The following is a 24,035-nucleotide window of genomic DNA, read 5'->3' on the forward strand; positions in this document are numbered from 1 at the left end:
GGATGTAAGCTGATACCTGATAGCCAGCAAGGTATAAAAGGATGTTGTTACTGCTAGCCAGACGGATACATCAAGCTAACTACTGCAACCAAAGTAAGAGACTTGTTCATTTGTTTTTCCTGACTGCTTAAAAGACACTTACGGTCTGGTTATGGTTTAGCCAGCCAGCCTGCTAGATAGGCCTGGTGTGTTAGTCAGTCCTCCCAATGTGGAGCAGGATTTGTTTTGTTTAAAGGGACAGTGTACCCGCATGTTATGTATGCTGTGGAGAAATAAAGCCACTGAACGTTTTTATTATCCTGAAACTATACGTGTGGACTGTTCCCTTACCTCGGCTACAGGCCGTCCTGCCACACTCCCCCTGATAGACTCCACTCTCAGGCAGGAAATATTTTGAATCAAACGAATGCTTTATTTCTCCTTGTCCAGGCAGACTGCCCATTGTTACAGCAAAGGAGCTTAGCAGCACATCACAGGCTTCCACCCTAAGGACGACCCTGGACACTGACTCCTAGTCTGAGCCCTAGAAACTGTCCTTGCTCTTCTCTTACCCTCTGGCAGGGTAAGAGGAATGATCTCCCGCCTCTCCCCTAAGGGAGAGCCTCAGAACTGCCAGAGCCCTGCACTGTTGGGGTAGATCTTGCCCCTCTCATGGTAGGGACAGACTGGCTAAATCAGGAACTGCATCTCCCTAAGTCAGATCCAGCAATGGCCCGCCCCTGTCCCCTATTGGACACAGGCCTGACTGCATTGCCTTCTCTGACTCACCGAGCTGCAGTGAGTGGGGAAACCCCATAATTACTCCTGGCAAACCTGCCCTTACCAGGGATTATTGCCAGGATGAGGGAAAACCTATAGCCCAAACCTATAAGGGCTGCACATATTAAACTTCTTTATAAACTTATTAACCTTACTTATGGAACTCATTATCCTGTATCTCTGTGTGGCTTAGCTGTGATCTCTTGGAGCGCTACATTCGAGATTCACCTCTCCCTTTATACACAGGTTTTAGGTTATACATACAGTGTCCCCAGCTTATGGTGCTTCTAAGCTACCAGGGCCCCACGGTTTTCAGAGGTAGCCAGTCGGGCTTCACCTTTTATTATGAAGACTGGCTACTCCCTAATGTCACACTGGCCAAAAACCTAGGTCTACAAATGTCTGTAATGTCTAATGTAAACCTTTATTTGATCCCGTGTTGTGTGGGTGCATGGGATAAAGCCTTTCTGTGTTCCTTGGACATGCAGGTAAAGCCTTTGTCCAGTCTGCATGTCTGAGAAAACGGTTGGTGCTCATTCTGGAGGGATGAGTGGGGAACAGGCCAGGGGGGCTCTAGCTAGCGTTGAGCATGGGAACACCCCGGACACCCAGGCGCCTATCACAGCGGGAGATATCCGGCCGGCCAGGGGAACAGTTGCTCTGTCCTGCTCTCATAGGTGCTGTTCTGATTGGCCGGTTTGAAGTTGCTGCTCTTGCCTAAACGTGCCCCTGTCACACCTCCAGCCTGGATTGGCCATCACAGGAGAGTCCTCGCTTTGTGATTGGCCCATATAAAGCATCTGCGCTGTGATTGGTCACAGACCCGTTTCCCTTGTGTTAACCACTTCATTTACCATAGCGGTTAATAAAGCATTGCATGGCAATGATATACAGAGGCGACCAACTTTATTCTAACTCGGCTAGTTCCGTGAATTTCAGAATATCCCGGTGATGTTCGGTTTTGTATCGTTTTCGGCCGCAGTGTATTGTGTTATTTTCCCGGCTGTGATTTAAGCATTTTATTCCCGCTGGCTGCAATACTGCAATGCCGTGTAAAAACACATGGGGGCGTTTGCAAGCTGTTGTGTTTGAAGTCTAATACCTTCGCGGTTCAACCTACACAGTCTGTGCGCCCGCAGTAATAATAAAATTGCATATTTAATTTATTTTAAAGTACAGTACTGTACATGCTCGGACCCTGTTGGGGTGAAGTGAGGGGGTTCCTAACATCTGGGGGCAAAAATAATTTTATTTCTAGGTGCCCTAGAACAGAAGTTCCCACGCCAATTGTCCGTGAACTTGACCGCGGCCCTAAGTAGTTCCCACGCCAATTGCGCGAATATAATGTAAAATAACCCATTCTGTGGGTCTGAGCGGGTTGAAAGTCGTCTGGTCCTCATGCGGAAGGACCCTTGCCATAGTGGCTAAATATCAGCTTTGCACGACCCACGGAACCGGAGATCCAAAAATACAGTTTAAAAGCACATTACCAACGTGGCTTTTTTTCTGCCATGCAAGTCAATGGCAGAAACCTGAACTTTAACATTACCCAGACTCCGTTCTGTTGCCACGAGAGGGTCGCAATTTGCCATGCAATCCTGCCGCAACTAGGACTACATGGTGACCGAATCTGGGCCCTCTAGGTTGAACAGAACCGGACTTGTGGGTTCCAGGTTTCTGCTCATTCTGACTTAGCCGGTTCAAAGCTTTGTCCGCCATTACGCTCAATGGTAGGAGCCTCCTCGCCGGCGTGACCCTTTCTCGCCGCCATTACTGCTCGGACCCTGTTGGGGTCAAGTGAGGGGGTTCCTAACATCTGGGGGCAAAAATAATTTTATTTCTAGGTGACCTAGAACAGAAGTTCCCACGCCAATTGACCTAGTTCCTACGCCAATTGCGCGCTCATTGCTCTTTTTTTACAATGTTGCGGATCTTGCGGCTGTGCGGTCTGGCAGTAAAAAAACAGTGCAGTAAGCCTCTACATTTGTTACACTGTCAAAGGAGCAAATGGAAACAATGGGAGATAATTCAACATAATTGAACATGTTCTTTTATTGTGGAGTCAGTACAAAAACATTTATTTACAAATACTGTACAATGTTGAAACATTTCAAGTGCACAGCAATTATAACCATCAACACACAATAATACATACAGTACTGCAGCCTTTATTAAATTCTTCTGCCACATTGAATTCGGAGAAAACATTTACAAAACATTTGTAAAACATGGAGATACCTGAAAAATGGACGTTTACACTGTATGAATATTAATTTATAATACAGTATACAGTATATATACTGTACTGTATATAAAATCTGTTTTTTTTTTGGTGCATGGGGCACAGGGAGTTAAAGTGACTTGCTTTTTATGTACTGTATTTGGGGCTTGTCTTTGGGGGTTTATTCATCAAATTATTATGATGAACTGCCTTTTGAAATTACAGTGCTGCTAACTATTTCAGCCACACACCTCCAGAGTTTTTAATCCCTCCCTAGCCAAGCGTCAATCGGCTGAGTCACCCTATCCTAACAACCCCCTCTCACCACTGGGTCGTTAACCTTCTGCATATTGCCATTGTGTTCTTAATCCAAAGGCTCAGTGCGCCTGCGTCTAATCACACCATCCCCCTCCCCCAACCCTTAGAGGCCTGCTTTGGAAAATCCCCTCTCGAATTTGAAATGTAAATCTGACTGTGATGTGCACAGCACTGTGAGAATTGAGCGTAAACTGATACATGTTTTCACACCCTGATGAAATACAGTGTCAGTCAGTATGGTTTACAGTCACATGTTTTAAATTAAATACAGTACATTCTTTAATATCTTTAAAATAAAAATATATAAATATATAAATATAATGTAAAATAACCCGTTCTGTGGGACTGAGCGAGTTGAAAGTCGCCTGGTCCTCATGCGGAAGGACCCTTGCCATAGTGGCTAAATATCAGCTTTGCACAACCCACGGAACCGGAGATCCAAAAATACATTACCAAAGTGGCTTTTTTTCTGCCATGCAAGTCAATGGCAGAAACCTGAACTTTAACATTACCCTGACTCCGTTCTGTTGCCACGAGAGGTTCACAATTTGCCATGCAATCCTGCCGCAACTAGGACTACATGGTGACCGAATCTGGGCCCTCTAAGTTGAACAGAACCGAACTTGTGGGTTCCAGGTTTCTGCTCATTCTGACTTAGCCGGTTCAAAGCTTTGTCCGCCATTACGCTCAATGGTAGGAGCCTCCTCGCCGGCGTGACCCTTTCTCGCCGCCATTACTGCTCGGACCCTGTTGGGGTCAAGTGAGGGGGTTCCTAACATCTGGGGGCAAAAATAATTTTATTTCTAGGTGCCCTAGAACAGAAGTTCCCACGCCAATTGACCTAGTTCCCACGCCAATTTCCCTAGTTCCTACGCCAATTGCACGCTCATTGCTCTTTTTTTACAATGTTGCGGATCTTGCGGCTGTGCGGTCTGGCAGTAAAAAAACAGTGCAGTAAGTCTCTACATTTGTTACACTGACAAAGGAGCAAATGGAAACAATGGGAGATAATTCAACATGTTCTTTTATTGTGGAGTCAGTACAAAAACATTTATTTACAAATACTGTACAATGTTGAAACATTTCAAGTGCACAGCAATTATAACCATCAACACTCAATAATACATACAGTACTGCAGCCTTTATTAAATTCTTCTGCCACATTGAAATCGGAGAAACATTTACAAAACATTTGTAAAACATGGAGATACCTGAGAAATGGACGTTTACACTGTATGAATATTAATTTATAATACAGTATACAGTATATATACTGTACTGTATATAAAATCTGTTTGTTTTTGGTGCATGGGGCACAGGGAGTTAAAGTGACTTGCTTTTAATGTACTGTATTTGGGGCTTGTCTTTGGGGGTTTATTCATCAAATTATTATGATGAACTGCCTTTTGAAATTACAGTGCTGCTAACTACTGTATTTCAGCCACACACCTCCAGAATTTTTAATCCCTCCCTAGCCAAGCGTCAATCGGCTGAGTCAAACTATCCTACAGTACCAACCCCCTCTCACCACTGGGTCGTTAACCTTCTGCATATTGCCATTGTGTTCTTAATCCACCCCTAGCCCAGCTACAAACGCTCAGTACGCCTGCGTCTAATCACACCATCCCCCTCCCCCAACCCTTAGAGGCCTGCTTTGGAAAATCCCCTCTCGAATTTGAAATGTAAATCTGACTGTGATGTGCACAGCACTGTGAGAATTGAGCGTAAACTGATACATGTTTTCACACCCTGATGAAATACAGTGTCAGTCAGTATGGTTTAAAGTCACATGTTTTAAATTAAATACAGTACATTCTTTAATATCTTTAAAATAAAAATATATAAATATATAAATATAATGTAAAATAACCCGTTCTGTGGGACTGAGCGAGTTGAAAGTCGCCTGGTCCTCATGCGGAAGGACCCTTGCCATAGTGGCTAAATATCAGCTTTGCACGACCCACGGAACCGGAGATCCAAAAATACAGTTTAAAAGCACATTACCAAAGTGGCTTTTTTTCTGCCATGCAAGTCAATGGCAGAAACCTGAACTTTAACATTACCCTGACTCCGTTCTGTTGCCACGAGAGGTTCGCAATTTGCCATGCAATCCTGCCGCAACTAGGACTACATGGTGACCGAATCTGGGCCCTCTAAGTTGAACAGAACCGAACTTGTGGGTTCCAGGTTTCTGCTCATTCTGACTTAGCCGGTTCAAAGCTTTGTCTGCCATTACGCTCAATGGTAGGAGCCTCCTGGCTGGCGTGATCCTTTCTCGCCGCCATTACTGCTCGGACCCTGTTGGGGTCAAGTGAGGGGGTTCCTAACATCTGGGGGCAAAAATAATTTTATTTCTAGGTGCCCTAGAACAGAAGTTCCCACGCCAATTGACCTAGTTCCTACGCCAATTGCGCGCTCATTGCTCTTTTTTTTACAATGTTGCGGATCTTGCGGCTGTGCGGTCTGGCAGTAAAAAAACAGTGCAGCAAGCCTCTACATTTGTTACACTGTCAACGGAGCAAATGGAAACAATGGGAGATAATTCAACATGTTCTTTTATTGTGGAGTCAGTACAAAAACATTTATTTACAAATACTGTACATGCAAGGAATCGGCCCTGGATGGACAATGCGGAGGACTTTCAGTGAGACCATACTGTTGTGCTGAACTGTATTGTACTGCACATGTTTTTCCCTACAGTACCTGCTGTACTTAAACAAAGGAGATGTTGTTGTGTGTTTTTTTTTACACAGGACAGGCACAACTCCAGTCCCTGATGGCCGCAAACAGGCACGGTTTTCAAGGTTGCCCTGAAAACCTGCCCTGTTTGCTGCCCTCTAGGACTGAACTGGTGCAGGTCTGACTGACAGTGTTGCGCACCATCCCACTGTACTGTACTGTATACAGTACTGTGTTTCTTTAATAAAGGAGATGTTACTTAAAATGTTTCAACATTGTATTTGTAAATAAATGTTTTTGAACTGAGTGCACCAATAAAAGAACATGTTCATTTCTCTCACTGTACTGTGCATTGTTTCCATTTGCTCCTTAGATAGTACTGTACTGTATAACAAAATACAGAGTAACAAATGTCGAGGCTTGGCTTGCTGCACTGTTTTTTTACTGCCTGGTCGCGCAATTGGCGTGGGAACTAGGGAAATTGGCGTGGGAACTAGGTCAATTGGCGTGGGAACTTCTGTTCTAGGTGAAGGTGAAAGAAAACGGCGCTAACTCTATTAGTGTACACTAATAATATACAGTGAATATTTTGACCAAAACAGTTAATTGTTAAACAGTGATATTGTGTTCAAATAACGTGATAATATTATTGAAAGGTTCAAACCCCCTGCTCAAACCTAGCTGGTGGGGACTGGTTTCGCTAGTCCCACAAATCGTCACTCTCCAGTTGTAATCCAGGGGGAGCATGAAGGGAAAAGAACATAAAACAAGAAAAACTATCTAAGTGCAGACAATAAAATTCAAGTGATATAAATTCTGCGTTCTTTCTTGGCTCATATGTGATGTCTACTTACAAGATGTAAGTCAAAATCAAGCGGTTTTGACACTCAATGGTCTCTGCTGTGCAGGTATTCCCACCAGGTGATAGGGTCTCCAGCTCTCAGCTCCGCAGCAAAGTGTATGTAAAAGAAATACAAACCATAGTGCAGACCAGTATAATGTAAAAAAAACTAGACTTTATGGGGTTTAAAAAATGAACACTTACAATAAAAACAAGTATTTCAGGCATGTACCACAATCATTGTGATCAAAGAGAGAAGATTTTTTGGTTTACACTTCAGGCTCACCCGCCTCCTCCGGTGTGACTTGGTGTGGACCACCACTCTCAGGGACTTTGTACCTCCAGCGGTGGGCGCATTGATCCAGGTCTCTCTCCCCTCGTGGGTTCCCTCTTCTGTGGGTCGATCACCTTCCCATAACAGCTGCCCGCAGGCACTGTGGAGTTCTTCACTGGGATACAGCCTCTCTGATGGATGTTTCAGCTTCACTCGCACACCGATGCGTCACTTCCGCTCCGTCCCGATACGTCACTTCCGGTCGCGGTTCTGTGAGTATCTGTCAGTAAATTTCTCCTCTCTTCTCTCTCCTCTCTGGGCGGCGACCACTCTACGCGTTTCGCCAAAAAAGGGTGTGTGGCTTCCTCAGGAGTGTCGACCCACAGAAGAGGGAACCCACGAGGGGAGAGAGACCTGGATCAATGCGCCCACCGCTGGAGGTACAAAGTCCCTGAGAGTGGTGGTCCACACCAAGTCACACCGGAGGAGGCGGGTGAGCCTGAAGTGTAAACCAAAAAATCTTCTCTCTTTGATCACAATGATTGTGGTACATGCCTGAAATACTTGTTTTTATTGTAAGTGTTCATTTTTTAAACCCCATAAAGTCTAGTTTTTTTTTACATTATACTGGTCTGCACTATGGTTTGTATTTCTTTTACATACACTTTGCTGCGGAGCTGAGAGCTGGAGACCCTATCACCTGGTGGGAATACATGCACAGCAGAGACCATTGAGTGTCAAAACCGCTTGATTTTGACTTACATCTTGTAAGTAGACATCACATATGAGCCAAGAAAGAACGCAGAATTTATATCACTTGAATTTTATTGTCTGCACTTAGATTGTTTTTCTTGTTTTATGTTCTTTTCCCTTCATGCTCCCCCTGGATTACAACTGGAGAACTTCTGTTCTAGGGCACCTAGAAATAAAATTATTTTTGCCCCCAGATGTTAGGAACCCCCTCACTTGACCCCAACAGGGTCCGAGCAGTAATGGCGGCGAGAAAGGGTCACGCCGGCGAGGAGGCTCCTACGTTGAGCGTAATGGCGGACAAAGCTTTGAACCGGCTAAGTCAGAATGAGCAGAAACCTGGAACCCACAAGTCCGGTTCTGTTCAACCTAGAGGGCCCAGATTCGGTCACCATGTAGTCCTAGTTGCGGCAGGATTGCATGGCAAATTGCGACCCTCTCGTGGCAACAGAACGGAGTCAGTCAAGCTGATATTTAGCCACTATGGCAAGGGTCCTTCCGCATGAGGACCAGGCGACTTTCAACCCGCTCAGAACCACAGAACGGGTTATTTTACATTATATTCGCGCAATTGGCGTGGGAACTACTTAGGGCCGCGGTCAAGTTCACGGACAATTGGCGTGGGAACTTCTGTTCTAGGGCACCTAGGAATAAAATTATTTTTGCCCATAGATGTTAGGCACTGTATACCACTGTACAGTATACTGTGGAAGACACATAATGACACGATACTGAACATGTAGAATAAATGCATAGTTTTATTTTTTCGGGTTTATTACACAGTAGACTGTACGGCAGGAAAACATCAGCATACAGTACAATATTATCCATCGAAATCCCCCCATTAGCCGTTTTCTTTTCTGAGGAAACACAAAAAAAAAGTTTTAATGTCAGTAATGGTCAGCCCCCTAAAGAAGTACCCAACCAGCCCCACCAAAATAATACGGCAACAATACAGTACTCACCATTGAATTTCCCATTCAGCTAGTGCCGGCGCCGGTCCACTGCCAGTCCAGTTTTTTTCATCATCCAAGTCGATAGTTAGCAGCGGGACTAGTCCATCTGTAGTCAGCAGGTGAGGCGGGAAATCGCTTAGGTACATGCAAGCTTCATCCAAACTGCACGCGAAATCCGGCTCAGCCTCAGGCTCAGGGTTGTCACTGACGGTGGGACCGTCATTGGAAGCTGGTACTGGTTCTGGTGCATTGCTTGGCAGCGACTGTCGCTTCTTAGTTGGTTTTAACATGACCCTTTGCCTTTTGCCGCCTCCATGATCATAGATACCGGAAAAACCCGGTGATACACACCAATACCCTCCAACAAATTGGGGCTCAATACGGTGAAAACAGGGATCACTACATAACCTTTTCCTTACTGCACGCTTCCACGTATGAGGAGGTGGCGAAAATTTGTAAAAGTCATAGTTTTCAATAAAATACTGATAAATTTGAGCAACTGTTGCCATCTTCTCCTCTGTTGCATTAATCGCGGCCCATATTAAATAAGCGTGGCTTCTGTCAGGTTTTTGGAAAGCGGGCTGCACTTGAACACTCATGGCGGGCGGGTTTCTGGAGAATAGTGTAAGCGAAACTGGTCTTTGTCTTTATTTAATATGTAAAGCCTAAATTGATACATTTTTGCAACTCTTCCTTCAGTCTCAAGGCCAAGGCCAAGTTACAATGGCACACTGTGGTACAGTACCTTTTTTAAACGAAACACCTGCAAGCCGACACATTACTGATTCGGCGCATTACAATTCATGAATTTATGCCATCTGGCGGACACGCGAAGCATTGCAGCCTAAAAATCCTGAACCATTATTAATTAACACATCAACCGCGCGTCAGCCGGGCATGAACCCTGGCTGGGAACGCAAAAGGAATGCGGCATGCTCCAGGTGAACAGCGTCGCATTCCAGGAACCAGCCAGGGACAAACCGGTGATTTGTTAGAATAAAGTCTGCCGCAGCAGTACTAGCCACTAAGGTGGGAAACGGGGTTATGTAGTGTAGTTTTATGTTTATTTGAACCCCTTGGTGACTGGCTACTAATAGGTTAATATGTCATGTATTGTAATGACTATCACCTATTGCAGGTTGGTTTAGCTTATCGGGCCTCTGTATAGTATGGGCAGTATATGGGCCATTATATACAGGGGACAGACAGGGCTATCGCCAGACTGGTGTAGGTGATAAATTATTTGCGGCATTTCTGCCGTTCATCCCATTCTGCTCAACATGGGAACCTGACGTGTGGCAGTTTTTACCTCTTTGGGGCGCGACTCTGGACCTCCTCTGGGGTCTGAGGAAGGAAACCATCCCCTGAAACCTACTCATTGTCCCCCTCCCACAACTGAAATAATGACACCCACCCAATCACTGTCACCCACCCACCCAGTCACTGTCAGAGTCACTGTCACCCACCCACACACTGTCACCAACCCACCCACCCTGTCACTATCACCCACCCAGTCACTGTCACCCAAAGTCACTATCAAACCCACCCAGTCACTGTCACACAGTCACTATCAAGGTCACTGTCAACCCACTCACCCAGTACTGTCACCCAAGTCACTGTCACCCACCCACCCTGTGCTGAGAGGAAAAGGCCACAGTTTTTATTCCCAGCGTAACCACTAATAATGGGGGTTGAGAAAGGGGCGGTAATACCAGGCTCGGCGGAATCGAACCCGAGCCCACGGATACCGTGACTCCCCTACAATGCATCCTGCAGACCAAACCAGTGGCAAAGCCATCACCCCACCGGGTGCTCATTGTAAGGCTACGATCATATCGGCGGCGGCTGGGCGGGCCCGAGATCTCGTGACGCCATCATTGCGAAGCGTCCGAGAGGCCCGCGCACTGCACGCAGGAGGCAGCCGGAGGAGACAGGGAGGCGTGGCGGTGAGCAGTTTGCCCTCATTGGCTGAACCTCTCATGTGACGCTGCCGTCGCCTGAAGAAAACAATTTCCCTGCTCAGTTCTCCTGTCTGCCGCCCGCCGCTCCAGTCTGCGCGCGCGTCGCGCTAGGTATGTACAGTTTAATTGTCGTGTTGCTCTTTGTTTTTGAGCCGCCGGCCGCTTTTGGTTTAATCACGGCCTAAGAGGGGAAGGAACCCTTCGGGCAAACCGGCCCAGCCAAACCCGAAGAAGCCCGTCCCACGTTCAGCTCCTTAAACCTAAGGCTGAAACCCATCCACGTTACCCCCGGGTTCTTCAGGCCAGCCTGGCAACTCCACCCCTACCCTCCCCTCATACCACAGAACCCCACCCCTACCCCCTCCCTCACACCACAGAACCCCACCCCTACCCCCCTCATACCACAGAACCACACCCACCCCCCCCTCACACCACAGAACCCCACCCTACCCCCCTCATACCACAGAACCACACCCATCCCCCCCCTCACACCACAGAACCCCTACCCCCCTCCCCCCTCACACCCCAGAACACCACCCCTACCACCCTCCCTCACACATGAGAACCACACCCCTACCCCCTCCTCACACCACAGCGGGGGCAGCTATAATTACTGCCCTAACCAAACAGCACTCAGCATAGCCGTGCTGAGCGGCTGTAACACACCTTAACCCTTCTTCATTATCATTGTCACTATTTGTTTTTATAAACGAAGTTGAACAATTCATAATCACCATAAACAAGGGAGGAGAACGGTAAGGGAAGAGAAGCCCCATCTGCCCCGCTATAGACCAGCCAATGCCCCTTGCCTTGCTCTATCATTTAACCCCTAAACGCCCAGGGGTTACCCCCTTCTGTCCCTAGTCATATGCCCATCTTCTTAACGTTTAGGGGCTTCGGGGTCTCCTTTAGCCTTATGTTTTCTTTACCTGTTACCCTAATTACCATTGTCTGTCACTTATTAACCTCCTATAGAGAACCCTGACCAATGGGGGAGGCCTGACCCTTGGCCCTAGGATCCCTGAAGGGAGAGACCTCCCCAAAAGGTCCCCACACACCCAGGAATTATGGGTAATATCTTTGTATCATGTGTTGTATTATTGTTTTCTGCTCACGCAATGTAATGTTTTTATATAAACAGCTATATACATACAGTAAAAGTATACATAAATATGTGTTTATTTATTCTAATACGTATGTGTAGGGTACCAGTGAGATAGAGTGTGTGTGTGTGTGTGTTTATCGTGTGTGTGTGTGTGTGTGTGTTTATCGTGTGTGTGTGTACTGTTACTGAGGTACAGTAGGAGAATACACAAACTGATGCTGAAATGCTGTTTTATTGCATAGTAAAAGGGAAAAGCAGCGTACAAATGATCTTTGTGATTATACGGTTACAGACAGAGGAAGAAACCCTTCTCAGCACTGACAGTGTGACACAGACACAGATATTAGGTATACTGTCAGCACACGCACGGTTATTAGTAGCATGTTCTTCTCATGTGTATGTGTGACACATGCTGAGTCTCACTCACTAAAGCACACACTCACATTAGTGCATGTGTCTGTGTGTGTGTGTGTGTCTCTGTGCATGTGTGTGTGTGTGTGCACTTTTACTGAAGTAGGAGGATGCACAAACTGATGCTGAAATGCTGTTTTATTGCATAGTAAAAGGGAAAAGCAGCGTACAAATGATCTTTGTGATTATACGGTTACAGACAGAGGAAGAAACTCTTCTCAGCACTGACAGTGTGACACAGACACAGATATTAGGTGTATACTGTCAGCACACGCACAGTTATTAGTAGAATGTTCTTCTCATGTGTGTGTGTGACAAATGCTGAGTCTCACTCACTAAAGCACACACTCACATTAGTGCATGTTAGTACTAGTCACGTCAGTGGCACTAGCGTGTGCTAAATCTCTGGCGTGGATTAGTGAGGGAGACCCTTTTATCTTCATGTTACAGTCTGTCTTATTGTAACAGAGATCTCTCATTTCTATCATTATTATTTCATGGAGAAAGCAGGAAATCAGGAGATTTAGGAACCCCCATAAAAGCAGCGTGACATGTATGTTGTCCTTATACAGAGAGCGCAGTGTTACAGGGCATTGTCCTTATACAGAGAGCGCAGTGTTACAGGAAATTGTCCTTATACAGAGAGCGCAGTGTTACAGGACATTGTCCTTATACAGAGAGCGCAGTGTTACAGGACATTGTTATACAGAGAGCGCAGTGTTACAGGACATTGTCCTTATACAGAGAGCGCAGTTTTACAGGACATTGCAAAGCTCACATGTAATGCGCAGAACTTATTAACGCCCCAGGCCCAACCCCCCAAGAAGATTGTCAAGTAAAGGAATATCTCTGGTCTCCAAATCACTATCACGTTTTCCCCCTAAAGGAAAATATTTAGTCATCTTAGTCAATTCTTCTGCTCCTTATATGATCCTCCCGTATCTCCCGTCCTTTTCCTTTTCCCATTGTATTATCCGCCCGCGTCTCCCGTCCTTTTCCTTTTCCCATTGTATGATCCTCCCGTATCTCCCGTCCTTTTCCTTTTCCCATTGTATTATCCGCCCGCGTCTCCCGTCCTTTTCCTTTTCCCATTGTATGATCCTCCCGTATCTCCCGTCCTTTTCCTTTTCCCATTGTATGATCCTCCCGTATCTCCCGTCCTTTTCCTTTTCCCATTGTATGATCCTCCCGTATCTCCCGTCCTTTTCCTTTTCCCATTGTATGATCCTCCCGTATCTCCCGTCCTTTTCCTTTTCCCATTGTATGATCCGCCCGCGTCTCCCGTCCTTTTCCTTTTCCCATTATATTATCCGCCCGTGTCTCCCGTGTGAGAAGAGATTGTACTTCTTCCAGGAGACCTGCCAGTCTCTTCATGCGATCTCCCTGCTCATTCTCCTCTCTCTTGGTCTCCAACATCTGATCTTCTTCACTAGACAAGGAGACAACAAACTGATGTCAGGAAATGTCACCGGGGGGAGTCAGGGGGCAAATATTTCCCACAGATTTAACCCATTCACTGTCACAGGGGCAAGTAAAGAATTGCAGAGCATTATAACCATATGCAGAGAGACATACAGTAGTAACACGCAGAGCGACATAACAACACGCAGAGCGACATAACAACACGCAGTGATATAATAACATGCAGAGATATAATAACATGCAGAGAGATATAATAACACGCAGAGAGATATAATAACACGCAGAGAGATATAATAACACGCAGAGAGACATACAGTAGTAATACGCAGAGCGACATAACAACATGCAGAGCGACATAACAACATGCAGAGCGACATAACAACACGCAGAGCGACATAATAACAACACGCAGAGATATAATAACACGCAGAGCGACATAACAACATGCAGAGCGACATAACAACACGCAGAGCAACATAACAACACGCAGAGCAACATAACAACACGCAGAGCGACATAACAACACGCAGAGAGATATAATAACACGCAGAGAGATATTATAACACGCAGAGCTACAGTAACAACACGCAGAGCGACATAACAACACGCAGAGCAACATAACAACACGCAGAGCGACATAACAACACGCAGAGAGATATAATAACACGCAGAGAGATATAATAACACGCAGAGAGATATAATAACACGCAGAGAGATATAATAACACGCAGAGCTACAATAACAAGCAGAGAGCTACAATAACACGCAGAGATACAATAACATGCAGAGAGAGACAATAACACGCAGAGAGATATAATAACGCGCAGAGAGAGATATAATAACACGCAGAGAGATATAATAACACACAGAGAGATATAATAACACGCAGAGAGAGATATAATAACACACAGAGAGAGATATAATAACACGCAGAGAGATATAATAACGCGAAGAGAGAGAAATAATAACACGCAGAGAGATACAATAACATGCAGAGAGAGATATAATACAGTAACACGCAGAGAGATATACTAACACGCAGAGAGAGATATAATAACACGCAGAGAGAGATATAATAACACGCAGAGAGAGATATAATAACACGCAGAGAGATATAATAACACGCAGATAGAGATATAATAACACGCAGAGAGAGATATAATACAGTAACACGCAGAGAGATATTATATCTCTCGCTGCGTGTTATTATATCTCTCTGCGTGTTACTGTATTATATCTCTCTCTGCGTGTTATTGTATCTCTCTGCGTGTTATTATATCTCTCTCTGCGTGTTATTATAACACGAGAGAGATATAATAACACGCAGAGAGATATAACACGCAGAGATACAATAACACGCAGAGATACAATAACACGCAGAGAGATACAATAACACGCAGAGAGATACAATAACACGCAGAGAGATACAATAACACGCAGAGAGATACAATAACACGCAGAGAGATACAATAACACGCAGAGAGATATAATAACGCGCAGAGAGAGACAATAACACGCAGGGAGATATAATAACACACAGGGAGATATAATAACGCGCAGAGAGAGACAATAACACGCAGGGAGATATAATAACACGCAGGGAGATATAATAACGCACAAAGAGATATAATAACACGCAGAGAGATATAATAACACGCAGAGAGAGACAATAACACGCAGAGAGAGACAATAACGCGCAGAGAGAGACAATAACGCGCAGAGAGAGACAATAACGCGCAGAGAGAGACAATAACGCGCAGAGAGAGACAATAACGCACAGAGAGAGACAATAACGCGCAGAGAGAGACAATAACGCGCAGAGAGAGACAATAACGCGCAGAGAGAGATAAAATAACACGCAGAGAGATATAATAACACACAGAGAGAGATATAATAACACGCAGAGAGAGAGATATAATAACACGCAGAGAGATATAATAACACGCAGAGAGATATAATAACACGCAGAGAGATATAATAACACGCAGAGAGAGATATAATAACACGCAGAGAGATATAATAACACGCAGAGAGATATAATAACACGCAGAGAGTGATATAATAACACGCAGAGAGATATAATACCACGCAGAGAGAGATATAATAACACGCAGATAGAGATATAATAACACGCAGAGAGATACAATAACACACAGAGAGAGATATAATAACACGCAGAGAGATATAATAACATGCAGAGAGAGATATAATAACACGCAGAGAGATATAATAACACGCAGAGAGATATAATAACACGCAGAGAGAGATACTGTACAATAACACGCAGAGAGAGATACAATAACACGCAGAGAGAGATATTATACAGTAACACAGAGAGAGATATAATAACACGTAGAGAGAGATATAATAACACGCAGAGAGATATAATAACACGCAGAGAGAGATATAATAACACGCAGAGAGATATAACACGCAGAGAGATACAATAACACGCAGAGAGATACAATAACATGCAGAGAGATACAATAACATGCAGAGAGATACAATAACATGCAGAGAGATACAATAACACGCAGAGAGAGACAATAACACGCAGATAGAGACAATAACACGCAGAGAGACAATAACACACAGAGAGATACAATAACACGCAGAGATACAATAACACGCAGAGGGATATAATAACATGCAGAGAGAGATACAATAACACGCAGAGAGATACAATAACACGCAGAGAGATACAATAACACGCAGAGAGATACAATAACACGCAGAGAGATCCAATAACAAGCAGAGAGAGATACAATAACACGCAGAGAGATACAATAACAAGCAGAGAGAGACAATAACACGCAGAGAGATATATAATAACACGCAGAGAGATACAATAACACGCAGAGAGATATAATAACACGCAGAGAGAGAGATATAATAACACGCAGAGAGAGATAATAACACGTAAGACAGGCTGTTTATGGAACAAACACAGGAAGGTTAATATCAGACACGCATCACATGAAGGATCCCCAGCTACAACCCTACATACAGCACCAATAAATCTCTATTCCTTTCTCTGTCCCACAAACTCCATCTCTTACGTCTCATATTTGGCCGATTCCACCAATGTGACGATGGAGATTATCCCCAGGAGAAGCGCGAGCAGCAGAGGTCTCTGGGAGAGAAGCATCTTTACAGATCTGTTAGAGAATGTTACAGGTTATCACAGGTGTAATAATACGCTCAGCACGGGACAGATCAGACATATCTGGGGGGGCTGCACCCCGGGGATACAGTGTTACTTACAGTATAGTATCTAGTTATTACACGTGAGGAGTATTAGTGGGGTTTGTATTGCAGAGAATATTTATAGACATTACATATAAAAAGATCAACAAAGTAAAAATTACTGTTAATATAAAAATAAGAAAAATTAGAGAAAAAACAATAGAAATAATTGTACTTACAGTTGGATGGAGATGGAGCTGGGATGAGTAGCCTGTGAATATCACCTGGTCTGTGTTACTATGGAGGGTGAGGTGAGTGTTATATACAGATTCTAATGGGACTGTGTCACTATAGAATCAGCAGACTCTGCGGGAGAAAGAAATCACATTATTTTATGGGCAAATATTTCCTTTCTCAGGCAGAACATTTCATGTCACATTTTTGGAAACAAACAAATAGCAGAGTTTACTGACTGCCTCATGTGACAAAGAAGGAGGAATATCTAACTTTTGTTTAGCGCAAATTGTGTGTGTAACCCCTCCTTGCCCGGCTCCTAAGGAGTGTTACTGTGAGGTAGTGTGTGTGTGTAACCCCTCCTTGCCCGGCTCCTAAGGAGTGTTACTGTGAGGTAGTGTGTGTGTGTAACCCCTACTTGCCCGGCTCCTAAGGAGTGTTACTGTGAGGTAGTGTATGTGTGTAACCCCTACTTGCCCGGCTCCTAAGGAGTGTTACTGTGAGGTAGTGTGTGTGTGTAACCCCTACTTGCCCGGCTCCTAAGGAGTGTTACTGTGAGGTAGTGTATGTGTGTAACCCCTACTTGCCCGGCTCCTAAGGAGTGTTACTGTGAGGTAGTGTATGTGTGTAACCCCTAGTTGCCCGGCTCCTAAGGAGTGTTACTGTGAGGTAGTGTATGTGTGTAACCCCTACTTGCCCGGCTCCTAAGGAGTGTTACTGTGAGGTAGTGTATGTGTGTAACCCCTACTTGCCCGGCTCCTAAGGAGTGTTACTGTGAGGTAGTGTGTGTGTGTAACCCCTACTTGCCCGGCCCCTAAGGAGTGTTACTGTGAGGTAGTGTGTGTGTGTAACCCCTCTTTGCCCAGCCCCTAAGGAGTGTTACTGTGAGGTAGTGTATGTGTGTAACCCCTCCTTGCCCGGCTCCTAAGGAGTGTTACTGTGAGGTAGTGTATGTGTGTAACCCCTCCTTGCCCGGCCCCTAAGGAGTGTTACTGTGAGGTAGTGTATGTGTGTAACCCCTCTTTGCCCGGCCCCTAAGGAGTGTTACTGTGAGGTAGTGTATGTGTGTAACCCCTCCTTGCCCGGCCCCTAAGGAGTGTTACTGTGAGGTAGTGTGTGTGTGTAACCCCTCTTTGCCCGGCCCCTAAGGAGTGTTACTGTGAGGTAGTGTATGTGTGTAACCCCTCCTTGCCCGGCCCCTAAGGAGTGTTACTGTGAGGTAGTGTGTGTGTGTAACCCCTCTTTGCCCAGCTCCTAAGGAGTGTTACTGTGAGGTAGTGTATGTGTGTAACCCCTCTTTGCCCGGCCCCTAAGGAGTGTTACTGTGAGGTAGTGTATGTGTGTAACCCCTCCTTGCCCGGCCCCTAAGGAGTGTTACTGTGAGGTAGTGTATGTGTGTAACCCCTCCTTGCCCGGCCCCTAAGGAGTGTTACTGTGAGGTAGTGTATGTGTGTAACCCCTCCTTGCCCGGCCCCTAAGGAGTGTTACTGTGAGGTAGTGTATGTGTGTAACCCCTACTTGCCCGGCCCCTAAGGAGTGTTACTGTGAGGTAGTGTGTGTGTGTAACCCCTACTTGCCCGGCCCCTAAGGAGTGTTACTGTGAGGTAGTGTGTGTGTGTAACCCCTCTTTGCCCGGCCCCTAAGGAGTGTTACTGTGAGGTAGTGTATGTGTGTAACCCCTCCTTGCCCGGCCCCTAAGGAGTGTTACTGTGAGGTAGTGTGTGTGTGTAACCCCTCCTTGCCCGGCCCCTAAGGAGTGTTACTGTGAGGTAGTGTGTGTGTGTAACCCCTCCTTGCCTGGCCCCTAAGGAGTGTTACTGTGAGGTAGTGTGTGTGTGTAACCCCTCCTTGCCCGGCCCCTAAGGAGTGTTACTGTGAGGTAGTGTGTGTGTTGACACAGACTCTTTACCTTCTCAGAGTGCTGTCGATCGGCTGGTTGTGTAAGCTCTCAGGGTGGTAAGAAAGGGTATTTAAAACCAGAGACGGAACATAAAACACAGACAGAGCTCAGTGCACATCCAGTGAAACTCATACACGGTACAGTGCCTAAATATATATGTATAAATATCTATTAAATAAAATGGTCTTTTAGTTTAACATTTTTGGCCAAAATTGTTGTACAGTAAGTCCCTGAGCCACTGCACGGCAGACCACATTTCCAGGGGTCCCTAACACTAATATAAATTCTTAATAACCTGTGCAAAACCAGGAAGAATGATTTATAATAAATCTGTCAATATTAGTTGCAAAGTTCTATATTAGTGTTAGGGACCCCTGGAAATGTGGTCTGCCGTGTAGTGGCTCAGGGGCTCACAACAATTTTGGCCAAAAATGTTAAACTAAAAGACCATTTTATTTAATAGATATTTATAAATATATATTTAGGCACTGTACCGTGTATGAGTTTTACTGGATGTGCACTGAGCTCTGTCTGTGTTTTATGTTCTGTCTCTGGTTTTAAATATATATTGCCATGCTCAGTAGCACTCCTCTGTGACACTCATATGCTTATATATATGTTGTGGTTATTTTGGGGGTTCAATAGGAGCTTTTTGTAGGTGTCCAGTATGTTTTACAATTCTTGTTCAGCTAGTCTTAGCTGATTGGAGGGTGGCAACCTCCTACCTAATTGAAGCTTACCCCTCCCACATTTAAATGGTTAAAAGCTCACTCCATAGCATCTCCCACTCAGGGGAACTTGCGTGCTTGCAGTATGGTTGTGAAAAATCTAATACAGAGTGCTTTCCCTGGTAATGTACAGGTTATTAAAAGCTTCAATCAGACTTAGAACTTTGCAACTAATATTGACAGATTTATTATAAATCATTCTTCCTGGTATTGCACAGGTTATTAAGAATTTATATTAGTGTTTGGGACCCCTGGAAATGTGGTCTGCCGTGCAGTGGCTCAGGGGCTTACAACAATTTTGGCCAAAAATGTTAAACTAAAAGACCATTTTATTTAATAGATATTTATACATATATATTTAGGCACTGTACCGTGTATGAGTTTCACTGGATGTGCACTGAGCTCTGTCTGTGTTTTATGTTCTGTCTCTGGTTTTAAATATATATTGCCATGCTCAGTAGCACTCCTCTGTGACACTCATATGCTTATATATATATGTTGTGGTTATTTTGGGGGTTCAATAGGAGCTTGTTAGGTGTCCAGTATGTTTTGGTAAGAAAGGGTGCCAGGAACTTTGTTATACAAACAGGACAGGTTTATTGACATGACAGGCTTTCACACTTACAGTTCTCTCCCTGGAACCCAGAAAACATCACAGGGAGGTACGCATGGCTTACATCACGTCATCTTGTACATTGTCACGGGGATCTGCATTTCCATAACCTCAATGACCCTGGAGTTATTTGGAGGCACTTTCCTAGACAGCTGCTTGGGGGTGTAAGTCCATCAGGGATCCCATCTGCCCATCATCAACACCATTTCCCAGCTGTCCCGCTTAGGGACCAGGCGTACCTACTTACTGCAAGGCTGACGTTAGAACATCCTGGCCAGTGACAGTTCTGGGGAACGCTGGTTTAGGGATCTCCCTCTGGGAACCGGTCACACATACACTCCCTCAGTGGGCTGTTATGGCCTTCCATCAGATGTTAAGTGGCCCTATCTGGTTAGGGACACTTTCCCTAACTATGAACACAATAAAGGGGTCTCACACCTTAAACACAGAGTTACACACTTACTAGACTTGGGGGCTTATTCACTAAACTTCGATACGTGACTTGTAGCACTATAAACGCCCTTATAGTGCGATGTTGCCTGTGTTGCTATTCACAAAGCTCTGATAACAGTGCAATATCGCACTAAAACGGCTTTTTATAGCGCTATAACACGCTGGCTGAAACAAGCCGGGCGGTGAGCCAGAAAATGCCCCAAATCTCATTTTATGCCAGAAACTGCTATTCACTAAACTCTGATATGCAAATAGTGCTATAAAAACTTGCAATCTTTTGTCGCCAACTAAAGGATGGCGCTAAAGGAATTGCCATATGCATAAAATGAGTTTCTTTTATTTTTACTGCATAGGATTGATACTGGAGGCCTGAGGGGACCCCCAGAGATCCAGGGCCCCCCCCGGGCCTCTGGTATCAATACTATCCATTCAAAAAAGAATTGCAGCCAGTTTCATTACCTTGACGGCTAACCGCTAAGGTAATGAAAGGGTTACATAGCAGCCACTGCGTTGTTGTTGGTACAGGGGGTGGGTGAATGTGGTAGTTGCCCCAGGGTGGGTAATTAGGGCTTGTGATAGGGTAACAATAGACATTAACCCCTTCATTACCGTAGCGGTTACCAACACCAAGGTAATGAAGGGGTTAACCACTCGCACTATCCTCACGCTAAAACCTAAACACCCACCCTGGGGCAACTACCACCTTCACCAACCTCCTGTATCAACAACACTATACTGGAATGGGTAAAAGCGCTATTAACCAAAGATGGCTAATGATGAGACAGAGGCCCCAGAATGAGGTCATAGGCACCTTAAGGGCTGCGACATCCTGATTGGCATGAGCTGGGGGGGGGGGGGGGGGGGGTCGGCTAACCCACCTTTCCTTACGGGGAAGGCTGCTTGTCTCCTCCCATGTAGGGGGAGGGGGTCGAGAGGGTATAAAGAGAGGGTCCCTAGGGGAAAGAGTCAGAGCTAACGGAATTCCCACCCACCCATCCCCAATGTTTGGCTATTGTATTAAACTGTTGGAATGTTATATTAACATGATTTGTATCACACAGGAGCAGTTTGTCTCCTCGTCACAGCGGAGCTGCCGCGCCAGCCAAGCTCAGGAGACGGAGAACGGGCGAGGACTTTAGGGTCCGCCTGTCAGCTGGAGCCCCTAGAACAGCTCGGCAGGCTGGAGGCGCCGGCTTTAGGGCCGGGCCGGCCTATGCCCAATCAATGCTAGTAAAAGGCTGGGCGCCAGCTTTAGGGCTGGGCCTAAGCTGACCCTAGGGGCGGGAGGGGGAGGGAAGCAGCCCAACATCGGCTGAATGAGGATCTCCCCCTCCCATCTTACAGTGCTTTGGGCGGGGGGAGGGAGCGGACCAATTGCTGGCTGTCTGGGCAAGGATCTCCCCCCCCATTTCGCATGGATCCTGCAGGCTGGTTGATTTTAACAGCGGGTGTTAAAATAAAGCTGTGACCTTTTCTCCTAACCTTGTGTGGTGTGACGTTATTTGGTTTAGCGTTACAAAGGAGGGGCAGCGCTTAAAGCCTATATGTATTAGTGTGGATGTGTGTGTGTGTGTGTGTGTGTGTGTATGTATTAGTGTGGATGTGTGTGTGTGTGTGTGTGTGTGTGTGTGTGTGTGTGTATTAGTGTGGATGTGTGTGTGTGCGTGTGTGTGTGTGTGTGTGTGTATTAGTGTGGATGTGTGTGTGTGTGTGTGTGTGTGTGTGTGGGTGTGTGTGTGTGTGTGTGTGTGTGTGTGTGTGTGTGTGTGTGTGTGTGTGTGTGTGTGTGTGTGTGTGTGTGTGTGTGTGTGTGTGTATGTATTAGTGTGGATGTGTGTGTGTGTGTGTGTGGATGTATTAGTGTGGATGTGTGTGGGGTGTGTGCATGTATTTGTGTAAATGTGCGTGTGCATAAAGCCTTTATAGCGCTTTTCCCCAATCAAAAAACATTACAGTGCAATACAAAACAATAAAAACATAGTTACATAGTAGATAAAGACAGGCGTCCATCAAGTTCAGCCTATGCTAAATTTAGACAACAGATACTTTATCCTTTATCTATACTTACTTATTGATCCAGAGGAAGCCAAACAAAAACCCCAGTGCCATATCATCCAATGATATCTCATAAGGGGAAAAATAAATTCCTTCCTGACTCCAAGAATTGGCAATCAGATTACACCCTGGATCAATATTCCTTTCCTTTCTAAAAATATGTCCAACCTTTTTTGAAGATATCTATTTTATCTGCCATCACAGCCTCCATGGGTAATGAATCCCACACTGTAACTGTAGAATAGCAGCAAATGGCGCACAGCCAGGGAAACAGGGAGCCAGTAACTGCCCTTACTGTAAAGAACCATTTCCTTTGTTGCTGGTGAAATCTCCTTTCCTCCAACCTTAAGGGATGCCCCCGAGTCCTTTGTACTGCCCTTGGGATGAATACTTATTTTAAAAGCTCCTTGTATTGTCCCCGAATATATTTGTGTAACAGGGTACCCCCTGGTTACTATTCTACCCAATGGGCTGGCAGTAAACCCTGGTATTCACAGGCTTGCCAGTAGTTATCATGGGGTTTTCCCCTTCACCTTTTGGTGCTGCACTTGAGTGACAGCAGAGGGTGGCACATCCTGTTGTAGCTGGGACAACGGGATGCCCGCCTTCTGGCTGGACTTAAGGGCAAGACCGCCCTAAAGTTCCGTTCGTTGTCCTTCCCTCTGAGGAAGGCAGGTCACACTGGGAGCCTGAGATTGGGGCGGTCCCATCTGCTCTTACCTCCAGGAGTGAGTGCCTTCGCTAGAGAGGTGGGGGTGCCCTTGGCCTGTAGTGGCGGTCCAGGGACCTTCTCCAGTGAGAGCTGATCTAAAGAGACGGTATCCGGCAGAAGACTGCTGAGTACCTGTTGTGTTACTGCAGACCGTAGTAATAAACCGTTCCTGTTTGTAATATACCTCCGGCCTGGTGTGTGATCTAACTGGGGGGAGAGGTAATCAGTTCTAACGTGGGAGATCGCCTCCATATCCCTGGAGCCTGCGGCAGATGGAGGCACTGCTCTGCTAAGTATTATGTGGGGTATGAACCCCAGAATCCTGTTCCTGTGTCCCCAAGTCATCGCGGACGACTCAGCCCTCTTGTTGCCAGCAGGTATATGCACCATACATACTGTAATGGCACCTATCTGCGATTGGTTGGGGGAAACACTGTTACATTTGTATATAGTTATC

At 45.5% G+C, this 24,035-nt stretch overlaps 1 protein-coding gene across 1 annotated transcript; it reads right to left on the minus strand.

Moving 5' to 3' along the window:
- Nucleotides 1–12,395: 12,395 nt before the first annotated feature.
- Nucleotides 12,396–17,275, minus strand: LOC142490521 (uncharacterized). The gene is made up of 3 exons (XM_075592910.1): nucleotides 17,123–17,275; nucleotides 16,757–16,855; nucleotides 12,396–13,704 (listed from the first exon to the last, which is right to left on the minus strand). The coding sequence occupies exons 2-3, from the start codon at nucleotides 16,843–16,845 to the stop codon at nucleotides 13,179–13,181; spliced, it is 615 nt and encodes a 204-aa protein (XP_075449025.1). The 5' UTR covers nucleotides 16,846–16,855; nucleotides 17,123–17,275; the 3' UTR covers nucleotides 12,396–13,178.
- Between the last annotated feature and the right edge of the window lie 6,760 nt (nucleotides 17,276–24,035).

Source organism: Ascaphus truei, chromosome 3, assembly GCF_040206685.1.
Source record: "Ascaphus truei isolate aAscTru1 chromosome 3, aAscTru1.hap1, whole genome shotgun sequence".
Classification (NCBI taxonomy): domain Eukaryota; kingdom Metazoa; phylum Chordata; class Amphibia; order Anura; family Ascaphidae; genus Ascaphus; species Ascaphus truei.

Coding starts and splice junctions, on each gene's coding strand:
- LOC142490521 (XM_075592910.1), bottom strand. CDS start 16,845: ATGCTTCTCTCCCAGAGACCTCTGCTGCTCGCGCTTCTCCTGGGGATA. Junction 13,705..16,756: donor GAATCGGCCAAATATGAGAC/GTAAGAGATGGA, acceptor CTCCTTGTCTAG/TGAAGAAGATCAGATGTTGG.